General features: G+C 44.7%; 1 protein-coding gene across 1 annotated transcript in view; it reads left to right on the top strand.

Annotated features, from left to right (window-relative positions):
• LOC102790346 (integrin alpha-11-like) overlaps positions 1 to 23,380 on the top strand; it is a 37,888-nt gene that overhangs the window by 5,561 nt on the left and 8,947 nt on the right. The window contains exons 2-18 of the mRNA XM_087844580.1: positions 1,558 to 1,669; positions 8,153 to 8,262; positions 8,610 to 8,701; positions 9,809 to 9,923; positions 9,998 to 10,125; positions 10,433 to 10,581; positions 11,156 to 11,300; positions 11,408 to 11,573; positions 11,743 to 11,813; positions 15,318 to 15,462; positions 15,878 to 16,026; positions 16,155 to 16,298; positions 16,878 to 17,081; positions 17,179 to 17,309; positions 18,854 to 19,026; positions 22,311 to 22,450; positions 22,537 to 22,647. Coding sequence (XP_087700706.1) covers positions 1,558 to 1,669; positions 8,153 to 8,262; positions 8,610 to 8,701; positions 9,809 to 9,923; positions 9,998 to 10,125; positions 10,433 to 10,581; positions 11,156 to 11,300; positions 11,408 to 11,573; positions 11,743 to 11,813; positions 15,318 to 15,462; positions 15,878 to 16,026; positions 16,155 to 16,298; positions 16,878 to 17,081; positions 17,179 to 17,309; positions 18,854 to 19,026; positions 22,311 to 22,450; positions 22,537 to 22,647 — 2,285 coding nt within the window. The remainder of the gene's footprint in view (positions 1 to 1,557; positions 1,670 to 8,152; positions 8,263 to 8,609; positions 8,702 to 9,808; positions 9,924 to 9,997; positions 10,126 to 10,432; positions 10,582 to 11,155; positions 11,301 to 11,407; positions 11,574 to 11,742; positions 11,814 to 15,317; positions 15,463 to 15,877; positions 16,027 to 16,154; positions 16,299 to 16,877; positions 17,082 to 17,178; positions 17,310 to 18,853; positions 19,027 to 22,310; positions 22,451 to 22,536; positions 22,648 to 23,380) is intronic.

Raw genomic sequence — 23,380 nt, 5'->3', positions numbered from 1 at the left:
TGCTGTTCTCTGCCTCGGCTCACCCTTTTCATGTGTGGAGTGCTGTGATGGAGACCTCGGGGTTTGAAGTGCTAAAATCTGCAGAGTTAGGGGCTGTGACCTCTGACCTCTGCTGATTCATATGTGGCTAAAGAGTTAGCATTGTGCCGTCTGCCTGCCGGCTGCAGGAAGCAGCACAGACGGGCTTTGGCAGCTCGTCGAGCAGCGATCATGAAACGCTCACGTCTTTGAACTGTTCTAAAAAAAGTGGAGATTTCTGTGGAAACAGGAACAAAACTAATCTCACAGCTGATACTCCATCTGGATTCTAATCTGCCTTCAATTATGAGACGCACATAGAAAAACCTGTCGCTGACCACAGATCGGGAGGACCGTCCACATCAGCGACCGTCGATCCCTGCCCGGATTCTTGGCTCAAACAGGACAGATTCCTCTCAGCCACGAGCAAACAAACACGACTCTTCTGGCTTCCAGTGTCTTTCACTTTTGTCCTCAGCAGCCAAACTCGTCACCACTGCTGGCCAACGATCCCGGCAGCGTTCCCAGTTTTCCAATCGCGCCACAGCTGGGAGATGCTCAGGAAATACTTCAGCAGCATACGGACAAAAAGCAAGTGGTCAAAAGGTCACACTGAGATCAAAAGGTTGTGAAGGAATGCCGTATGTATTTTAAACCTGGTTATTTTATCCTGAATGACATATCAGCCAATCAGATGACCCCGTAACCAGAAACGCTCTCAGTGAGAAAGTTGATTAAGTCAGCTGAGTAGGAGGAAAGACACAAAACCAGTGATGACATCAGATCCACCATGACATGTTATGGGATTAGATCAAAATAACAGGACCAACTGTATGTACACGCTGGGGTCTGAGCAACAGGCACAACCAGGAAGTAAAAGGCACAAAGAGAAGAGACTACCAAAATAAAACAGGAAGACAAAATGACAAATAGAGACGACAGAGGGAGACGAAACTAAAATAACAATAAAACGCTCCGTAACACTTTAACATACGGCCCACGACTAAAGGCAGAATTCCCTGTGATTCAAAGGAATGTCAGTGTATTATAATTATGATATAATATATATATAAGTATTATATGTTTACCTGCAAACACACGTCAGGTTTTTACAGGAAAGGAAACACAAATGATGAATTAAGTAAATTTAAGTACAGCACAAGTCACTTTTAGCAGTGTGAAAATAGTATTTCCCATTTTCTGCCGGAGGTTTCTTCCTGTTAAAAGGGAGTTTTTCCTTCCCACTGTCTCCAAAGCTCATAGGGGGTCATATGATTGTTGGGTTGCAACATGAAGCACCTTGAAGTGATTGTTGCTGTGATTTGGTGATATGTAAATAAAGTCTGGACTGCAGAGATACCGTCTACGTCAGCAGCTTGATGATGTTAGCTTGATAGCACAGCTTCTGAGAGCGATAGCAGCCGGCGCTACAGCTGCTTTCACTTTGTTGGGCCGTTTCCAGCTCGCGTGGCTGCAGGACTCACTGCGGACTGGTTTTAATGGGTGGTGAATAAAAACAAACCTTTTTCTGTCTTTCAGATCTTCAGCTCTGTTTCAACTTTGACACGAAGAACTTCAAGATCTTCGCTGGGTCTAAAGAAGCTCAGTTCGGGTACACGGTGCAGCAGCACGAGGCGGGAGGACAGCAGTGGTGAGTGGCGTCGCGTCCCGAACCCGTTCTTATAGATTCCTTGGTTTACTTTAATCCACCTGTTCGTGAAGTGTTTCAGGGTCCAAGTAGCTCCGAGACTCCACGGAGAGTCAGCGTGGCTGCTCTTCCAACGGTCACAGCAAAGTTTAACCCGCTGGCGTCAGCAGGATGGCGCACCGCTGACAGGTGCAGTCAGGTGTAGACTGAAGTGAAAAGATGGCAGCGGCTTACAGGTGTGAACCCAGCCTTAAACCTGCATTACTGTAACAGCCAGCAGGGGGCGACACCTGTAACGTCTGACTGAAGGTTTATGTGAAGATGAGCCTGCAGAGCTCGGTGACGTTTCCCTCGTGAGTTTCAGGCCTGAATTAAACGTGATGTCCGTTTCGACGCAGGCGAGGACTCAGGGCAGGGCCACATCTCTCGGTTTCTTGCTCGTCGCGTCCGTCCGGCGATGTCGAAGCGCTCCATCTCGAGGCTCAAAAGTGGAGAGAGGTTTAGGAAAATGTTCTCGTCTCCTCGGGGAGGCTCAGCTCAAGCTGAACATCTCCTCCAGGTGAGGACAGAATAGATGGTGTCTGCATGTCTGCGTGTCTGAGGATGAAAGATAATGGCGAGGATTTACTGGAGGCCGCGGCCGTCTGACGGCAGCTTGTTCTGGGCCACGGAGCTGAAATACCTTTGACTTGGAACGCCGCTCGTCTGTTTCCGTCCTCCCTCTGCAGCGTGAATTATGTCGAGATGTCAAGATCATGTTAGGATGACACATTTTCCACCAACGAGACTGAAACGTGGAACATTTTTCTGCCGAGCATGTGGACATTATTTATAGTTCTTACTGCTGAAAATCCAGATTTCATAACGCAGGTCGTCACTCTCGTTCTCGTGCAAACACTTGCTCCTGTACAGTTTGTCCTTGGCTCCCCGCTCGGTCTGCTCTCCCATCCTTCATCTTTATATTCTCAGCCTTCGTGGACTCTCAGCGGGCCTTCAGAGGAGATGAGGTGTGTTAAAGTGGGATGAAAGAAGACGAAATATGGAAATACAAAGATATTAGGAACGCTGAGAAACTGATCAAGTCTTGGTGACTAAAACTCTGCACAGAGCTGTGGGAAAGTATCTGATATTAGACAAAGGAAACCACAAAACCACTTTTCAAATCAAACCTACCTGCCCTGTGTGCAAAAGTAACTGCCCCTACACCTGGTAACTGCACCAGCAGAAACAGCAGTGCTGTGTTTGTGATGCCTTCAGTGAGTCTTTCACATCTGTGGAGAAACTTTGGTCGACTCATCTTTGGAGGATTGTTTGAATTCAGACATGTTGGAGGTTTTTCCAGGATGAACAGCTGTTTAAGGTCATTGTCCTGCTGCCCGAGTGCTCTTGAGCTTCATGAACTGATGGGAGGACTTCCCCCTTCAGGATGGCGGCAGCGAGTCGTCCTGGAGCAGCAGAGCAGCCCAGACCACCATCACTGCTGCTGCTGTGATGGCGTCTCATCGGATGTGACGGGGCTCCTCTCTGGGATCATCCAGATGTTTTCTGGCAGATGTGAGATGAGCCTTGGGCAGCAGTGGTTTTCTCCTTAAACTCTCATGGAGGTCATTTCTGCCCCGTCTCTTTCTCATTGTTGAATCATGACCTCTGACCTTAACTGAGCAGAGTCGATGTTGTTCTGCGACCTCCTGGATGTTGAAGCCGCTCCTGCGAAGCTTCCAGTTCTCCTCCACGTGTGGATAACGGCTCTCGCTGTGGTTCGCTGCACTCCCAAAGCAACCTTTCAGACTGATGACGTCACCGACTTTGGTTCTTTAGATCTTTAGATGTTTGAAATCTTTTAAATAAAGTTCAGAATCAGTGGAAAGAAGGAAACGTTTGGCAGCGTAAGCGAGTGTTTGTTCGTCACCTGGGAATCAGAAAATGAAGCAGCAGAAACCTGTGAGCACTTTGTTAATTATCAGAAGGTTACGCTGTTGTTTTCCTCTCGGCGTCTGTCTGCGGTTGCAGGTGAGATTGTCCAACAGTTTTTTTGTTATCTGGAAACTCTTCCAGCCGTGACGCATACCTCGCGATCCTGCAGGATTACAGAATCGCTCTTGCTTTTGAAGTCTCAGGTAAACAAGTGGAAAGTATTTGCATTTGTCTTGCGAGCAGTCTCTCCTGCATCTGGAGGCGGAGCGCCGGATCTGGAAACTATGTGTTGTGGTTTGTTATTCCCCAGCCTCCCTCTGTGAAGCCCATCACGCCGCTCGCCTCCGTGTGTGTGTGTGTGGATCTGACGCAGTAATTCAGCAGGATTGTTTTTCTGCTGGTGATATCTGCATTTCAGGCACAGAGGCATTTTCCTCGCCTTCTGTCTTCCCAGTTATCCTCAATATTCCCGAGTTCATGGGAGAATTCTTTGTACCAATAAACCGTCAGGCTCTGTGACTGCCGCCTGTTTCAGCCGTCATCAGTCGTTCTTCTCATCCCTGCTCTGTATATTGATGAGGTTTAAAGTCCTGTTTGTTCAGCTTAATAAAAAGATTGGGGTTCAGGTCAGAGTAGAAATGACAATTATTATTTTGGTTTCATGAAGCTCCAGATGTTTTCAGTGGGTGGCTGTCTGCAGCTGGACGCGGTCCACTGGAATAGTGAATGGACGCTTTATACTACACGTCTCATTCACACGAGCACTTCCTCTACACCTGCGTACTTTCTATCTAACACTCATCGGGAGTAGCTGGGCTTCACAAACACATTAGCAGACTGGAGCAGCCAGGGATCGAACCGTCAACCTTCAGGCTAACAGATGATCATCTGGTCACTTCCTGATCTACAGGCAGCCCAATCTAAAAGAAATGGGAAAGACTTTCTGTCAAACAGATGTTGTATGGATAGATCTCAGGGATGCTGCTCTGCTCTGAATGCTCTCACCTTCTCTGCTGGAGGTCGGTCACACAAGAGCGAGGCTTTGGTCAGAGGTTGTCCTTTGAACGTATTCGTGTAGCAGCATAAACACGTCAGATTATTTTGGGAGAAAAGGCGGTAGGAGCCCCGGAGTGTTCCTCTCCTCTGTGGACGGCTCAGCTGGAGCGCTCTCGAAGCTCAGCGTGGGTTGGTCGCATTTTAATGCAGAGGGTACCCGCAGGAGTGAAGTGTCCACATGCAGGGTTGAGACAATAATGGATTGCATTTATAAAGCGCTTTTCAAGGCCCTCAAAGTGCTTTACAATGCCACTATTCATTCACTCTCACATTCACACACTGGTGGAGGCAGCTACAGTTGTAGCCACAGCTGCCCTTAATTTATTAAACCCCTCAAAACATGACTATCCAGAGTTGGGACCAGGAAGCAGAGTTGCAGTCTTACACGCCTCTCTGCAGCTTCTCTCCTCCTGCTACCCCCCCAAAAACCCATCTCCATAGAGACTGTGTCTGCTCCCAAAAAGACAAAAAACAAACTAAAAACCAGCAACAAACAACTTAAACATTTACAAAGAAAGAACAATACAGTATCCACATCTGAACCAAAGAGTAAAACAGTGAAATGTGGATTATTAAATATTAGGTCTCTCTCCTCCAAGTCTCTGTTAGTACATGACTTAATAATTGATCAACAAATTGATTTACTCTGCCTTACAGAAACCTGGTTGCAGCAGGATGATTATGTTAGTTTAAATGAATCAACACCCCCGAGTCATTCTAACTACCAGAAATCTCGAAGCACAGGTCGAGGGGGAGGTGTGGCAGCAATTTTTCACACCAGCCTATTAATTAATGAAAGACCCAGACAGACTTTTAATTCATAAATTAAATATATAAATAAAATATATAAATAAAATTGAATTGAATTGAATTGAATTGAATTGCCCTGCAGACTGACAGAGGCGAGGCTGCCATATCGCGCCATCGGCCCCTCTGACCAATGACCATGAAGAGAAGCTGTGGTCTGCTCACTGGCAGCTCCATGTTCCTCAGAGCCTCGCTCACTGCGCAGAGACGCCGACGCTGCCATGAGCGTGAGGACGAGCTGTTTGATCATGAAGCTGTTTTCATCATTAGTTTGACTTCCTTTAAACGTCTCTAAGACAAATGATCCCTGATATCGATGTCGGTGGATTGTGTGAAACCTTTCAAATATGTTGAAGCAAAAACCTGAGTCTGTAACATTCGAGGAAATGTCCTCATGCATCTCTTATCGACTCTATTTGTCCTGTGTGTCCTGGTTTGGATATTTATCTGGTTTTGTTTAACCGTGTGCAACACGAGTTTCACTTTTAGCACATAAATCGCAGTGAAAGCAGAGTAATCAGAGATCCTCGTTTCCCTTCTTTGTTCTGCATTAATCTGATCTGCTGTCTGTGATTCCCTCGAAGTACGAGTGAGGACTGATTACTCACTCACGATTGGTCGTCTTTATTTGTCTGCTCACATTTCAAAATTTCATCAAAATTCATAAAATAACAGCAAAACTGCAACACAATCGAGTGTCGCTCCACAGACAGCAGACGTGTTGCTCATCAGGTTGTTGAAAGTGACAGAGAGCAAACATCTGCCTCGTTTACATCTGTGAGAGCGACGGCTCAGAGTCGCCGCCGAAGGTTTGACCTCAGTTACATCTGAGGTCAAACCTCCCGCTGTGCGTGTGTGTGTGTGTGTGTGTGCCATCAGAGGCCGAGCTGCTACCAGAGGCTCTGACTTCCTTCACTAACAGCTGCAGGACATCTACTCTAATGAAGCTAAATGTGAAAGAGCAACAGAAGGTGCTGCAGGAGACGAGCAGACGCAGGCAAAAATAAAAACAAGTTCATCACAAATCCAAAATAAAATCACAGGAACTGATTATTATTTAATTTTTTTGTATTTAAATAATTAATTATTAAGGAAAATGTGCTTAGTATGAATCTCTACCATGCCACGTACATTTTATTTGACCACACTCGATTAAATTCAATGTTGTAAACAGTGAAAGTTTGTTACTTTTAACAAAATTTACATGTAATTAAATGATCAATGTTGGGCAGGACAGGATGTACACAGAACAGGCTGTTACCAAAATAAAACAGGAAGTGACGGATGGAGAACTCGAGGAGAGACGAGGAGAAAGACAAGCGATGGCCTAAAAGTGGCATCACCAAGTAAAGATATTGGAATAAATGAACACTTGTCTTCATATAAACTGATCATAAAAGCTGTGACGTGAGGTCATCGTCTCTCACGTTCCACACAGCCTGGTTTGGGCTCTTCGGCGGTGGTCAGCTGGGATGTTTGTGCAGGAACAAGGCCAGATCCTGTTTCTTTTCTCCTGAAGTGAGCAGGGCGGCTGAAGACGAAGACGAAGACGTCATAAAAGCAATCAAACCTGTGAGAGGAAAGCTTTGGTTGACTTGTAATCGGATTACTCCACAAAGTCTGCAACACTGTAATTGTCTGATAGAAGATCTTCTAACTCCAGCAGCGTCTACGCCGGTAGATTTATCAGGCTGCACCTTCCAGCTGCTGGTTTCGGGGAAAACATCCCGGAGATCATCAATTACATGACAAAGAGTCCCGTAAAGCAGCAGCAGAAGAGCCCGTGCAGTTTGAAGTTTCACCGAAAGCTAAATAACATCACCTGCTCAGGAAGTGATCAGCATGGCGGGATGATGTCAGAGGCTCGGAGGCGTGCTCCTGTCTGCAGGATGTGAACCCGGGCCGCCTGCGTTCTGGGATGTGGTTTGTCAGCGCTGCTTTTCCGCCGTTTGATGTGGACAGGAGACACTTTAGCAGATTGAGGGTTAGCGCTCTGCCGCAGCAGCTCCTCTGGTATGTGAGTCAGCCCTCTTCCCAGAACCGCCACTAAGGCCACATGTGGTGGCGTTTACGCCGGTTAACACTAATGACCCGCCTGCTGAGTGTAACTGTGGCAGCAGGATCTGTGTCTAACATGACCGCTGCCACGAGGACTGACCTCTGAGGAGGGGAAGTGGAAACGTTTCTGTACGTGGAGAAAAATACCAAGATTTAAAAGCAGCTCATACTGGGCCAAAACCCAACCAAGAGCACGCCAATGAAAGGATTAACAGACCACAAAACATAACATTTTCATATCAGACACACACTGTGGGCTGTTATAGCTCTGAGTGCAGTGGAGGCTGTGAGTGATAGCGCTTGGGCTAATCCTAGCAAACCCTCCTCTTTGCTTCCAGCCTGGACAAAGACAATGACATAATGCTTCAGGTTACACACACTTAAGTTCAGTTGGTAACATAATACAGCTCGCAACTAAGGGTGTAATAATATATTTTATTTATAATTATAAGGTCATTATATTTAAGCTTCGTGAGCTGTATTATAAAGTGTACGTGCAGCCGTCCAACAGCTCGGCTTTGGATATCTAACCATATAAAACCGATACGGCGTTCGTGTAAAAGCCTCGAAGACGAGTCCCTCTTTTTCTAGAATTCGTGACTTTTGCATTATAAATAAAGTTTGTGATTCAAACTGTGTGCGCGGTTGCAGGTTGCTGGTTGGAGCTCCCTTTGAGTCCACGGGGAAGAAGCAGACTGGCGATGTGTACCGATGCCCGCTGGACAGCAAGAACTCTGCAAACTGCAGCCGACTCAACCTGGGTGAGCAGCAGTGCATGAATATTGATGAACAGGTGCTCTCAGGTGTGTAAACTGTCACAGAGGTCAGAGTAAAACCTGCAAGGGGAAGGTCGTGGACCTCATGGTGAAGACATTTTCACCATGGTGTCATCACCTTGGCCTCAGGTTTCACGTCGGTTTGTTGCCACCTCCGGCTCACTGCTTTGTCGGCTCTTTAAAGTGGAAATGCTGCTGCATGTAGGAATGCTTCCATTAGATGTTTCAGACAGCAGGAACTGCTACAGGAAGGAAGATTCAGGACTTTCACAGGAAAACACACTAAAACGTTCAACTTAAAATCACAAAGCATCTGCTCTGGCTGTGATCAGGGAGACTCACTCTGAACAACGTGTCTGAGAGGAAGGACAAGATGAGGCTGGGAATGACGCTGACCTCCAACCCCAAAGACAGCAGCTTCGTGGTGAGTCCCACCGAAAGAGTTCATCACGATAAAGTCAGAATCAAAGCTAAGGTGGAGGCCTTTAAGAACAGAGCAGAGGGAAGTGAAAACAAACACCATTGTTTTAACTGCTCAGATTTTACAACATACTTGTATTAAAAATGGTCAAAAAATGGTCAACTGTCGTGTCCAAATTCATGGCTGCATCCTCCTGAGGCCGCATTTGTAGACTGATTACGTCACAGCGACGCGCCGAAGGCTGTCCAAATTCGTAGACTCCTCCGAATGCAGCCGACAAATGCATCCTCCTTTTCCCCGAATTTGAAGGATGGGTCGGGTGTGTCCTTTGTGGCCTACCATATCCCAGAATTCATAGCGCGGCCCAGCCAAACTCCAGTTTCCAACAATGGCGGCAGATACTAAGTTTTAAAATTACTCTTATTAATCTTTCTGGGCCACAAAATAAACTTTAAACATATTTTCAGGCAAGAATGTGGGTGTGTAAACATCAAATATCTGCTCGGTTTGTCAAGATATGACATATTTGCAAAAGTGCTTCGACGTTTTCGGTGACGTCTGTCACCCCACCAGCTGAACACAAAAAACGGAGAAAGATTTCGGGGTCCATTTTTGATTTTCGTGCCGTGGCGCTGACAACCGGAAATACTCTGAATTAAGGGCGGGAGTAGATCGAGAAGGCTAGACCGTCCAATTCCATAGCCGTTTACTTCCGGCCTACCCGACCTCCTGAGGACCCGGCCCACGTAGACCACAAAGGCTGGGTCCTCAGGAGGATGCAGCCCATGAATTTGGTCACGACCAACGACTCATATTTACATAGAACTTTGAGTACTTAGTACTCTCTTACTCCAAAGCTTAGTCAACCTTTCCCTAAAGTGCTTTTCACCTAACATTTACAGTCAAGGAAACTTTAACATGCAGGCTAGAGGAGCTGAGGATCGAACCCATAACCTTCTGATTAGTAGACAACCCGCTCTACCTGCTGAGCCACTAACAAGCACCAACAGCACAAACGCCAGAGCTTCTGCTGTTGTCACACCAAGTCATTAAGCTTTGATTTTCTTCCTTCCTCTTGTGTTCGTCCACTCGGTGCATGTGCTGCCTCAGACCTGCGGTCCGCTCTGGTCTCACGAATGTGGAAGTTCCCTGTACAGCACTGGGATCTGCTCCAGAGTCGGCCGAAACTTCAAGCTGTCCAACACCATCGCACCTGCCCTGCAGAGTAATCAGCACACTTCCATCCACCTATCGTCCATCTGTCCATCCAGTTTCTAACTTTCTTTTACAATCTTGTAGGGTGTGAGACGTTCATGGACATTGTGATTGTTCTGGATGGTTCCAACTCCATCTACCCCTGGTATGAAGTTCAAGACTTCCTCATAAACATCCTGCACAAGTTCTACATCGGACCAGGTCAGACACAGGTTAGTTTATCTCTTGATCAGAACCAGATAAAGTGAGCGTTTCCTGCCCTATCTGCACACAAAGACTGTACCTTTAACCCTCTGAGGTCTGAGTCATCATCATCTAAACCCCACACAGTCAGAATATGTCATGCCAACACCAAAACTATTCACATTTTCCCCCCAAAAAGTCAATTTTGACCTTCTCCAAAATGTTGGGTTACCACTGATGGCGACTTAGATCTCAGAGAGTTCATCTGTTCATAGTTTGAAGGTGCTGCATGAGTGGTTTATTGTTCATGTGGACAGAGCTGTATTTTGGCTGCAGGTGGGAGTCATTCAGTACGGCTCTTCGGTTGTCCACGAGTTCACACTGGATGAGTATCAGACGGTGGAGGACGTAGTGGACGCTGCCAGGCGCATCGACCAAAGAGGTGGTGAGGAAACGAGGACGGCATTGGGAATCAACGTGGCCCGGTACGACACCAAATTATGACCCCAAACACAAATGGGCAAACTTACCCTTAAATAGTTATTGGTCTGATACCATTACCCAGCTACTCTGAGCAACCCTGAGAATTTCAGCCATTTACTCATGTTGGGAAAATGGATTGAACCAAAGTTTCCAAGTGTATAATTTACTAAACCTACCAAAATCAAACCAGTCAGAACATTAATTACGTCCATATGGTTAGCATAAAAGTTATCAAACATGAACCCACAGATGAAGCATCTCCAGCATTTTTCAGCCAAAGCAAGTTTTTCTTTCCCCATCAGCTCCTGGAGGCCGTAGCTCCGGTTTCTTTTTCTTGGCCTCGTAGCAAAAGGCCAAGGATTTCCAAAAGATGTTTGAGTCTCTCTGAGACGACTACCAAGAAAAGTCCAAAGCAAGCTCTACAAAAGGATGAAAACTAACAAAGTGCCTTCACAGAGGACTTAGATAGAGATAATGTTAGCAACCAAGCTACACCAGCAGCTAAGCAGCTAGCTAAGATTAGCCAGAACGAGCGTTCAGAGAATCTTCTGAACTTGATCCGACGTTCCTGTGCAGATCCGAGGCGTTCCAGCGTGGCGGCCGGCCGGGAGCTCAGAAGGTGATGATTGTGATTACAGACGGTGAATCACATGACAGTCCTCACCTGGTGCAGGCCGTCACAGACAGCGAGAGAGACAACATCACCATGTATGCCATCGCTGTGAGTCTTAGCCCCCCCACCCCCACCCATCGAGCTCTGTTTCTATTGGTTGTCTCTGGACTTACGGAGCTCTGACTAACATCCTGTTTCCTCTGCATCTCCTGCAGGTTCTGGGTTATTACAACCGCCGGGGAATCAACCCCGAAGCCTTTCTAAAGGAAATCAAGTTTATTGCCAGCGACCCCGATGAGATGCACTTCTTCAACGTGACAGATGAATCTGCGCTGAAGGACATTGTGGATGCCCTGGGAGAGAGGATTTTCTCTCTGGAAGGTCAGCTAACATTTATCCTGTTAAACTGTAGTATTTCCATCGTACTAACGAGCATTTCACAATTAACTCTGAAAAGTATTATCTAATGATATTCATTAAAGTGTAACAGGAGGACTGGAGTGTCTGGAGGGAAAAGTTAAGTCATCTCTGTTGTTTGTCCGGTTTGCAGGAACCAGCAGTCAGGGTCGAGGGTTCGGTCTGCAGATGGCTCAGGCCGGTTTCTCCTCACATTTAGTCAAAGTGAGTGACTCACAGCTGCATTCTTACACCGTGGTCGTGATGTGTGATCAATGAAACCTGTCTATGAAAGGAAAACAGTTTTCCTGTCGACCCAGTCTGTTAAATTCAACACGCAGAGCTCTGAGTGCAGAAACAGGTGCATTTGTCACACTGATGTGTTTCAGATCATCAAACTAATTCTAACAGTAGACAGATAAGCAGAGTAAATACAGCTTTTAGAGGACGAGTTCATATTTTAAAAGAAATGAAAAACATCAAAAATGTCATTTAAGTAACAAACGACTTCATGATGGGATATTTGGACGGCACATGGTTTTTATTGAGTGAGAAAATCAAAGGGCAAGGATTACTCTAAGTGATAGAAGTTTAACTTGGATAAAGCGATACAAGAAATTGTGAAGTAAAATGGAAAAGAAGATCTCTGGATTTTCCATTTTAGGATTAGATTTCAAAGATCTGTCCACTCTGGACAGAAAAAATAATAACTTCCATTAAATTACTGCTGAAAAACATCTTCATCTACTTTTTCTGCATAAAAAGGGACTTGGCAAAGTATCAATTATTCAATTTCCTCAAGTTTTCTTCACTAAAGCTGAACCCAGAAAGAAGACAGGAGCAGAGCGGCGCTTTTGCCAACAGAAACTTAAACGCTGGTATCGGTATCATCCTCGAACATCCATCACCAGCCCGGTTCTGGTCCTGACAAATATCTAAAGCTGCAGGATGAGAAGCTTCGAGAAATATTTCTGTTGTTTCTCATCCAGGGAAAATCGTATCCCAGCGTCAGCGAGTGAAAATGTGAGGTGGAAACTGTGTGTGTGTAACAGAGAGCAGATGTTTTCCTGAACGTAAAGCTGCAGGCACGAACTCACTGGAGAATAGATGCAAATCTGCACACACACACACACTGACTGCACACACACAAATATGCAAAGTGTTTCTGCTCTTAAGTTTTGGGATTAAAAAGGTAAAATGAGGCAAACTGATGAGGAAAACAGGCATCATAGCATCATCTCTGCCTGCAGGAAAACCTCAGCTCCTTCCTGCAGGTTTCATGCAGGGCTCAGCAGCTCAGGTCCTGCAGGCGGGACACTTTGTGGCGCTGGCACCGCCAAACATTTGGTCACTCACTGCCGTCCTCGATTTTCTGGCCCGGAGAGACGATGACTCAAAGATTTAAAAACGTTCATATCTGGACTTTACGACGGCCTGGCTGCTCACACGTGTTATGAGACAGTTCAACTGAGTTTAAGGACGATCCAACATTGCCAGCAGGTTTTTTCATCGTGGGGTCTTCAGGTTTGCAGCTCAGAGCTCAATAAGTTTGTCAAACTGGTGCTGAGAGAATGAAACTGATTACACTGGTATTCCCTGTGTAACATCTTGTCACTTGTGAACTGTTTAGGGCCTACGTCCTCATACACCCCCTTATATGGTCTTTCTATCCAGTTTTTCTCAAGATGGAAATCATATAAAACTGCAAGGTTTCATTTAGAAAGCGACATTTCCCAGATTTTTCTTTTCAAATAACAGTTGTTTAACGTGGCTAAAATACGACCGAACTAACCCAGGTGTTTCACCAGCCACCTGATGATGTTACTGTCCTATCAAAAGTACTCAAGTACAGTACTCAAATGGAGTCACGAGCAGTGTTGGTCAAGTTACTTGAAAAAAGTAATCAGTAACTAATTACTGATTATTTCCCCTAAAAAGTAATCCCACTACCTTACTGATTACTTATTTTCAAAAGTAATTAATTACTTAGTTACTTAGTTACTTTTTAAAAACACGATTTACAACCTGAATAGGTGATAAAGCGATAGATCTTTCAGCCCAATTCTACTTTTTCTGTATAATCATCATACAAAATGTAATCAGATGGAAAAGTCTCTTTTTAAAACTTGTTTTATTAGTTTTAATCTTTTAACTTTATGCATCAAGCAAAAATTTAATTATCTGCAACATTCTCTGACTGGAAGAAATTAGTTTAACATTTAAACCTATTTTCTGCACATTCCAGCACATAAAATAAAATATTTTGTGTGTTTACACTCAGTCTTTCAAATAGATGCAAGTAAAACACAGCAGAAAATAAATAAAGTCAAGGACTAACGGTCCTGTTGCTCTATTTTCACCTGTAAAGCAGGAGTGGGGTAGGCGGAGGTTTACCCTGGTGCAGGTGTGCAGCGGTCAGTGGAAGAATCCGCGAGTTTCTCTGTGAGTTTCCCATTACGTCGTAGCTACTCGATGCTTGCTCGGTAGTTTAGGGGTTTTTTCGCTGTAAAAAGAAGTTTTCTTCCCACGCACAAGGGACACTAATGTTTTTGTCACTTTTTATGGAATCAAACTCAAAGTAAGGTCAGTACTTCCACGCTTTAAACGCTGCACGCTCATACTCTCTCTGCACTCGATATATGATCCATTGTTGATCTGCACACAGCTGTTGTCACGAACGTCGCACTCGCTTACGTCACTGTCATGAGACGTTCTCGCAAAAAAATCACGGTTTTAGTAACGCAGTAACGCAGCGTTCCTACGGGAAAGTAACGGTAATCTAATTACTGTTTTTGCAATAGTAATCCCTTACTTTACTCGTTACTTGAAAAAAGTAATCGGATTACAGTAACGCGTTACTGCCCATCTCTGGTCACGAGTGACTAAAGTCCTTTAAGTCCTTTGCAGTGCCAATCAGTCAGGGCCAACTCAGACCTCGCAGATGGGACTCTGTGTGCTTTTCCCAAAGGTTTGGTCAGTCATTGCTGTCCGATGACTCAGTCACAACTTTAATATCTGGACATACAGTCAGGGTTAGAGTGGGTACCTAGAGTTTCGAGGGTCGCCTCTAAGGCTACGTCCACACGTACCCGGGTATTTTTGAAAACGCAGATTTTTCTATGCGTTTGCACGTTTCGTCCACACGTAAACGGCATTTTTGGTCACTGAAAACAGAGATTTTTAAAAACTCCGGCCAGGGTGGATATTTTTGAAAAACTCAGTTTTTGCATTTACGTGTGGACGAGAAAACGCAGAAAACGCAGCGTCAAAGATGTGCGCCTTTTTTGACGTCACACTGTGCGCCATGTTATTGTTTCGGTGAAATGAATTTCTACAATACTATTACTGTTACTTGTCTCCGCAGTGTTTAAATGCTTACATATACACACACAGTTACTGTCCCTCCACACATACGACTCGGTTCTGCTTCTATGTTCTTGTTTACTTTTTCCCACCGAGGCTTCTAGACTTCTGATTGGCCAACATTTCTGCACGGTTAGGAATATAGCGCCACCTGCTGCTTTGGCATGTTCCTAGCAGCGTTTTCCTTCATTTCTGCCTTTACGTGTGGACGGGATTATTTTTTAAAACGAAAACGGAAAATCTCCGTTTTCAAAAATACCCGTGTACGTGTGGACGTAGCCTAAACCTCAGAGGGGGTAGTGGGAGTCCTCAAACATACTGGGTGGTTTAGCAGTGCTTTCCCTTTAAATCCATGTTTTCCTGTAGGATGGTGTTCTTCTCGGAGCGGTGGGCGCCTATGACTGGAATGGTGCCGTGCTGAAAGAAAGCAAACACGGGAAAGTTGTTCCACCGAAATCATCCTACCAGGATGAGTTTCCAGAGGAGCTGAAGAACCATGCAGCCTATCTGGGTAACATTGATATAAAGTGTACAATATGATATGTGATATACCAGCCTGTAGTCTCAGTAAACTAATTGTCCTGTATCTGGTCTGTGGGTCTTCAGAAGGAATGGTGAGCACAGGGGTTGTATAGCTGCGATACATGAGATCACTCTAAGGCTATGCCCTCTATGATGTCATACAGATTCAGTAGTAGAAATAAAACATGATAAACTGACTGTTTAGAGCAGTCTGAAGTGTGTGTTTGGCCCATTCTGGTCACATTACTTCCCCCTTTGGAACAGGAAACATATGACAGGAAATAAGAAAATGCAGAGTCGGTCTACTTTAAGCTTTCTCACCTTGGAAGAATCAGAGGAAATAGGTCTAACAAAATGGAACGGTCAATGTGTGCAAGTCAAACTAATCAGTTTTTCATCTTCAGGGTACTCGGTGGGTTCACTCATTTCATCCCGCGGGTCTCAGCTTTATGTAGCTGGAGCTCCAAGATTCAACCACACTGGAAAGGTGATCATATTCACCCTGAAGAACAGCGGAGACCTGACCATCTGGCATGCACTGCTGGGAGAGCAGGTGTGTTTTAATCATTAGAAACCACTGTGACCATATTTGAATGAATTAAACCTGGTGGACATTCAGGTATCTCTTCCTTGGTGTAATATCATGTTTCTTTACCATGGTTTATTCGTGTTTTTGTCTAGATTGGGTCATACTTTGGCAGTGAGTTGCTATCGATGGACATTGACAGTGACGGACAGACTGATGTCCTCCTGGTGGCAGCACCCATGTACTACAGCCATGGCTGGGAGAGAGGCAAGGTTTACATCTACTCTGTTACACCGCAGGTATAAAAACCACGTACTGCTACAAAGGAGCAACCAATTTCTCTGTAACTGTCATTATAGCAGAAGAAGTTGTCACAAGATGATAACCCCACACAAGAGTCATGGACAAATTATGAGACTAAAGGTCCTGTGCACAGATTGGTAAAAGTACCTCAACCCCCACTGACTGAGCTTTATCTATCTCTTCAGGTTCTCGAAAAAGAAGGAAGACAGACTTCTTTAGGCTCAAACCTAAAGGAGTCCAGCTGTCTTCTTTTTCAAGCTCTTAAAACTAGCATGACCTGGATGACTGAGAGCCACAGAGGTTCAACTGGTGCTCAGTTTGCTGGTTTTCGTGATTATTTTGAGTTTCTCTCTCCTCCTGATTGGTTTCTGTGTCGTTTTGAATGTTTGTTGGACTGACCTTCCAACAACTAATGTGAACTATGACTTCAAACAAAGCCTTGTTCATGCCCCAGCTGTGTGCTGTTAGGCCTGTTCAGTAATCTGTCCACGACTGGATTGAAATTACTTTTTTAAATGAAACCTTGATTAATAAAGAACAAAACCTGAACCAAAGAATGTTTTGTTTCTGTCCAGACGTCGTTTGTCCTGCAGGGGGTGCTGGAAGTGTCTGAACACTCCCAAAACTCCCGTCTGGGCTCAGCGTTGGCTCAGGTACCTGACATGAATGGAGACGGGTTCAAAGAGCTTGTTGTGGGAGCACCACTGGAGGATGACCACCAGGGGGCAGTCTACGTCTTCCATGGCAAAGACAAAACCATCCAGCTTCAGTACAGACAGGTAACCAGTCCGGATGCTAAGGGACCTTAGCTGGAAGAGATAATGCAGCATCAGAGAGCCCAGAGAGTTTTAATCTTCTCTCGTTTTGCTTCTCCAGCGTCTGTCTGCGGCTGGTTTTTCTGCAGGTCTTCAGTATTTTGGCCAAAGCCTTCATGGCGTCTTGGACATCAATGCAGACGGACTTGTCGACCTCGCAGTGGGAGCGCTGGGAGCTGCTGTCATTGTCTGGTCAGAGCCTCATTCATAAACTGACAGATGATTTGACCCTGTAAGGCTGGAAAAATGAATCAAATCTGCGTTCTTTCTAAAGGCCAGCAGGGGGCGACTCCTCTGAAGTCTGGCTGTAGAAGTTTATGAGAAAATGAGCCTCCAGCTCATTTAACCCTTTAAAGCCGGTGGGAGCAGCACGCTCCGTTTTGCATAACTATTTTTAAATCCTTGTAGCTCTGCAACCACGTGAGCTAGCGCAATAATTTTTTTGCATATGAAACCTGAGGAGTTGTACTTACATCTTATGCCATCAGCTTGTCCTCGGTCACAGTTTCCTTCCACATATAGTTTTGCAAAAACTGCATAAAAAGCACTTGCAGCAACAAAAACATAATATTCCAGAAACACGCTTTGCCGATCCGATCAGCTGTTTGTAACACTTCCTACGTCCATCAGCGCGAACTATCGCATGTCCGCCATGCCCTGCCCGAAACCGGAAGTGACGTCATTTTGCAGAAATGTAGTTTTTTACCATCAGGGCCTCATGAGCCTATACTGGTGTTTTTAAAAGTTATGTTTGACTTTATGACTTTCTGTGTGGTTTCTGGGATGCTTAGGACTCATATTGCACTGCTGGAAATAGTTTATTTTGATGCATATGCTGCTTTTTTGCAAATTTGCAAATTATAAGATTTATTTTCGTTTTTCCTGCAGTGTATAAAAATTGGTGTATTTCAAAAATAAAACTATGAAGACACTCAAAATAAATTTCCTGTGGTGGGAAACTATTTTGTGCAATTTTTTTGTATTTACAGTTTTGAGGGATAAGCCTCTTAAATTTCTCTAACTAGAAATATATGTTAAAAAACAAAAACAATTTTCAATTTTTTGGTAGTTTATTGCATTTTTTTGCAATTTATGTAATTACTATGCACTTAATGCAGACATATTATTAAAATTTGGGCTGTAATGGTTGTATTGATGTATAGCAACTTGAAATGCTCCCAAAAATGGCTCCACAGCATGTAAAAATATAATATAAGCTCTGGCAGACTTGGTTCTATGGTCGGTCTTAAAGGGTTAAATACTGACCTTTACTAAACACTTGTGATGAGTTTAAGCTTTAATGACTGTGTTCAAAGCATCTTAAACACAATATGATGTCTGTTCATTAAACAAGGGTCAGAAAGATGAGAAATAGGGGATAATTTAGGGCGTGGCTAACTTGTGTTTGACAAGTCACCTCCCAATAGGTGTTTTTTCCTTCTGACAAACTGAGACCCTCAGATTGAGCCTGTATGAGGTTGTTGCAAAGTTACAGCAACCAGACTCACGATGGGTCACCATCACCTATGAGGGATCAATGTGGTCCATAGGAAACTATAGACAGATAGACTCTTCCTATCAGATTGGAGGGCATTGCACTCACTGAGGAGCCTTTGTGAAACCAAACCCTAGTTTAAGTACATCCAGTAAAGCCGAGTTATGCGGTACCTGACTCTCCACAGTTTGGAACTCCGATACGCACAAACACTCATAATAAGCATGCTTCATCCCTGCAGGTCTCGTGGTGTGGTGCAGATTCAGGCTAAACTAACCTTTGAACCCGAGAAGGTCAACATCTTTAACAAGGACTGCCAGCGAGGAGGGAAGGAGGTCACCTGCATGTCCGTGACCGTCTGTCTGAGTCTGGACTTCAGGACGAAGACCAGGACGAAGACCAGGAAAGATGTTGGTAGGAGTACACAAACATGTCCGCTTATTCACCTGCGTGGGATTTGATCACCACACTGAACAGGTCCTGCCTCAGGTTCAGGTTTTCCTCAGAAATGACATTTAAATCAATCTCAAATGAGTTTTTGAATCAAATCTAAAAACTGGATCCACACATAGAGTTCAAAGATCCAGAAACATTATTATCACTTTGACCCTCTGATTGAAGGAGAGGTCAGAGGTCAATGGTACTTTCTATATGTTGATAACACAGCACAGTTGTAATGATTATAGTTTCTGAGGATTTTTGTTAACTTTCCACTGACAAATCGTGAAGGCGACCTTGAAGATCTCGGTGGATGGAAGTCAAATTTTAATGGATTGTTGACATGACCCCGCTCTACACCTCGACACCATAGTTCCCTCACTGGAGGTAACTATGCATCATCTTATCTCTGGAACCTGGAGACGCAGCACCCATCTGAGAGGAAAATGTACATCCTAGGACTTGTGCCTAGAGACCTGAGCCCAGCAGCAAAGCTGGACGAGGTCCACGGGTGAAGGAGAAGATGACTTTGAACGGGAGGTTGGCGTGATTCTGTCTTTAGTGTTTGTTATTACAAATCGCTTCCTTCTGTTTTTACATCTGACAGCATTCACACTTTCCTGGAAATGAGGTCGGCCGCTAACAAAAGCCAAATTTGTGTCCAAGGGAAAAAGGTAGCAGCTAATCTGCTGTTGTGATGTCATAGTATGAGATCATCCTGGAGTAGCTCATCCAGTCTCTCTCCGAGTTCACGTGTCATTCAGCTCCCAGCTTCTATTTTCAAGGAAAAGACGAGAAATATGAATTCTTCTTCTAACAGCTGTGCAGTGTTGCAGCTGAGTGGACGCAGCTGTTTTCTGTCTGCGTGGAGGGAAGCTTGTCGTGGTCGCAGAGGCCCGTGCTGTTGTCGTGTCTCTGTGTGTAACCAGCTCCAGATGTTTGGGCCGGCTGCGTGGAAACCTCCGTAACATGCTAACGCCAGCCAGCTGTTTAACCGTGTCGCTGCTTCTCTCTCCGTCACCTCAGACCTTCTTCACGTCTCCCTCTCCTCGACCTCCTTACTGCCCACCCGCCTCCCTAAGCGTCTCGCCTGGATTGGACGTTTACAGAAACACAAACACGAGCGTGGCTCAACAGATCGAAGATCTGAGCCGCAGTCTGAACCTGTGTTTGATTGGACTAAATATCGACCCGTTTTTGTCAGTGTGGACGTGGCGTTTCTGACAGCAGCTGAGCAGCAGCTTACCTCGGCTGTCCGCGCTCTCATAAATCAAACTCAGTTGTTAAACAGATGAACACGAGCTCTGCAGTTGCACTTTAAGCTGCTGCATCCAGCAACTAATCAGGACGCAGGAAATGCGTCGCTTCATTACTGTAGATCAAGCACTAAAACGTAGTTGCTGTGTTTTTGCTATTATGAAAGTTTCTAAAGGCTCTCAGACTGAAGAACAGTTTGGCTGCATGCAGTTTCAGACATTTGCTGCACACAGAAGAACACACACCGGCAACGTGTTTGTTAAAGCTCACGAAGGTCCAGATAACAGACTGACACCAGCTGCATTGTCAACATATTTCTTTATTAGGATCTGCTTTCGTTTTGCCTGAAAGCACGATGAGTCCCGTACATAAAAACAAACATCAGCACTGAAACTTCATGAAAAGCTATGAAGGCAGTAATACAACCACATCTGAGTTCAACCTTCACAGGTTTTGTTTTTATGACTTAATGAAGAACCTGAATCAGACCCAGGATCAGGGAGAAGCAGCTGCCTGCTAGTTTGCAGGATCCAGACTCTTCCTCTGGATGGCATTACCTCCAGTAACACTGTGAGGAACCTTGGAGTCATGTTTGACCAGGACATGTCCTTCAACGCACATATTAAACAAATATGTAAGACTGCGTTTTTCCATTTGTGCAACATCTCTAAAATTAGAAATATCCTGTCTCAGAGTGACGCTGAAAAACTAGTTCATGCATTTATTACTTCCAGGCTGGACGACTGCAATTCATTATTATCAGGAAGTCCTAAAAACTTCTTGATGCATTCTCAATCATCCAGGAAAATAAATCTCCAAAAGTTGATTCTGTTCATCTGGACGTAGCGTTTTGTGGGAGAAACGTTTCGTCATCATCAGGTGACGTCTTCAGTCTCAGCTGACTGCAGGTTTCAATCTTATAAACAGGACATTTGCATAATGACTGAAACCAGCCCACTGAAGGAACAATGGGCTGGGAGGTCAGTTCCTTTATGTGAAAAGGGAAAGACCATCTCTGAATCGAGGAGGGGGCCTAAGGGTACATCTTTCGCCATCTTACAATGCTGTGATTGCAGCCATTCCCCAACTCTCTGTGAATGGTACTCGTGGTCATTGATCAGTGGGTTTTGGTCAGTGGTTGTTGATCAAGGGTCATGAGAATTTGCATAATTATGATTAAGGAACTGACCTCCCAGCTCATTGTTCCTTCAGTGGGCTGGTTTCAGGCCCACTGGTTTCCTAAAAACTCACTGAAAAGCCTTCAGCTAATCCAAAATGCTGCAGCAAGAGTCCTGACAGGGACTAGAAAGAGAGAGCATATTTCTCCTGTTTTGGCTTCCTGTTAAATCCAGAATTCAAAATCCTGCTCCTCACATACAAGGTCTTAAATAATCAGGCCCCATCTTATCTTAATGACCTTGTAGTACCATATCACCCTATTAGAGCACTTCGCTCTCGCTCTGCAGGCCTACTTGTTGTTCCTAGAGTATTTAAAAGTAGAATGGGAGGCAGAGCCTTCAGTTTTCAGGCCCCTCTTCTGTGGAACCAGCTTCCAGTTTGGATTCAGGAGACAGACACTATCTCTACTTTTAAGATTAGGCTTCAAACTTTCCTTTTTGCTAAAGCATATAGTTAGGGCTGGACCAGGGGACCCCCTCTAATCTTGAGTTCTCTCTCCCCAGTGTTGCTAAGTGGTGACCATTGATAAGCATCTGACTGTTGTGGTTTTCTCCCTAACACTGTAGGTTCTTTACCTTTGTCATATAAAGTACCTTTGAGGCGACTTGTCAGTGGACTTGTTTCTAATTTATTCCTATAAATGCTCCTAAAACATTTTTGGAAGCATAAGTGGAGCAGTTCAGACTAACGACTACAAAAGATGACATCACTTCCTTTCATATCCTCTGAAGGACCTGTAAAAGTCTGCTCTCTTTGTATTTACAGTCTCATTGTGCCACATTTAAGCCTCTGTTTCACATTTTCCTCCTCCTCCTCCTCTTCAGCGGTCTGGTACAGTCTGCTGTTGGATGAGAGGCGTTTCCCTCCCCGGGCAGTGCTGGACGAATCGGATCGGCAGCAGCCCCGAAGTTTGCTTCTGCAGACAGGAAGTCAGAAATGCCAACGCCTTGGCTTCTCCGTCCAGGTCAGAAACAGCCCGGGCACAATCACGGTCAAATGATTCCCATTATGTGTGAGTCCTTAAACACGAAAATGTAATACGACAAACAGGAGACGACAGATTACGGGCGTCCCATAGTTGTCGTCCTGGAGACGGGATTGCAGAACCCAGACGAGGGGCCGGTGTTGGACCCGGACTGGCAGAGCACCCAAAGAACCGAGGTGAGAGCTTCAAACACGGGTTTGAACTGCCTGATTAGCTGCAGAGTAGAGAAATAGTTTCTGCACAGAACACTTTTTATAAAGTGAAAAAAGGTAAGAAATAAGTTGTTGTTCAGAGCAGACCAGAGTCAGCTTCTCTGAGATGTAGTTTTCTGATGGGAAGATCTGAAAACTTTGGATTTACTGGTCAATCTTTAACCCGCCCTTGTGGTCACAATCTGGGTAACAGCCTGAAGTATGAGGTCAGCTCCTCTGAGTTTCCTCTGAAAGGTGAAGAGTTCATACATCCTGACGCAGCTCGAAGTTGGCTCCAACTTCATGTCAAGAGGAGCCAGTTCAGGGACGTTGGGCAACTAATCAGGCTCTTGCCTGGAGGTCGGGGTACAGTTAGAATTGCTAGATATCTGTTATATACATATATACATATTAGGGATGCAACGATACCAATTTTTTCAAACCGATACGATACCGATACTTGGATCTGAGTACTTGCCGATACAGAGTACAAAAAACGATACTTCTACCACACACACACATACGCAAATACAATGAATTGGAAGACAGGTTTTATTATATTCTCTGCCGATAAAAAATAAAATCTTAATAAAAATGACCACAAAAAAATTTCAAGTGAAAAATAAGCACTTCTGTTAAATTATTGCAGAGTCTCCACATTGTAATTTAACAAAATATCACTGAACTATTGGCACTGTCTCGAGCTTTCAGAATAATA

The sequence above is a fragment of the Neolamprologus brichardi genome, chromosome 7 (assembly GCF_056152115.1).
Source record: "Neolamprologus brichardi isolate AB-2024 chromosome 7, ASM5615211v1, whole genome shotgun sequence".
NCBI lineage: Eukaryota > Metazoa > Chordata > Actinopteri > Cichliformes > Cichlidae > Neolamprologus > Neolamprologus brichardi.
The sequence above is the reverse complement of the archived record's forward strand: the minus strand, read 5'-3'. Positions and strand labels throughout refer to the sequence as shown.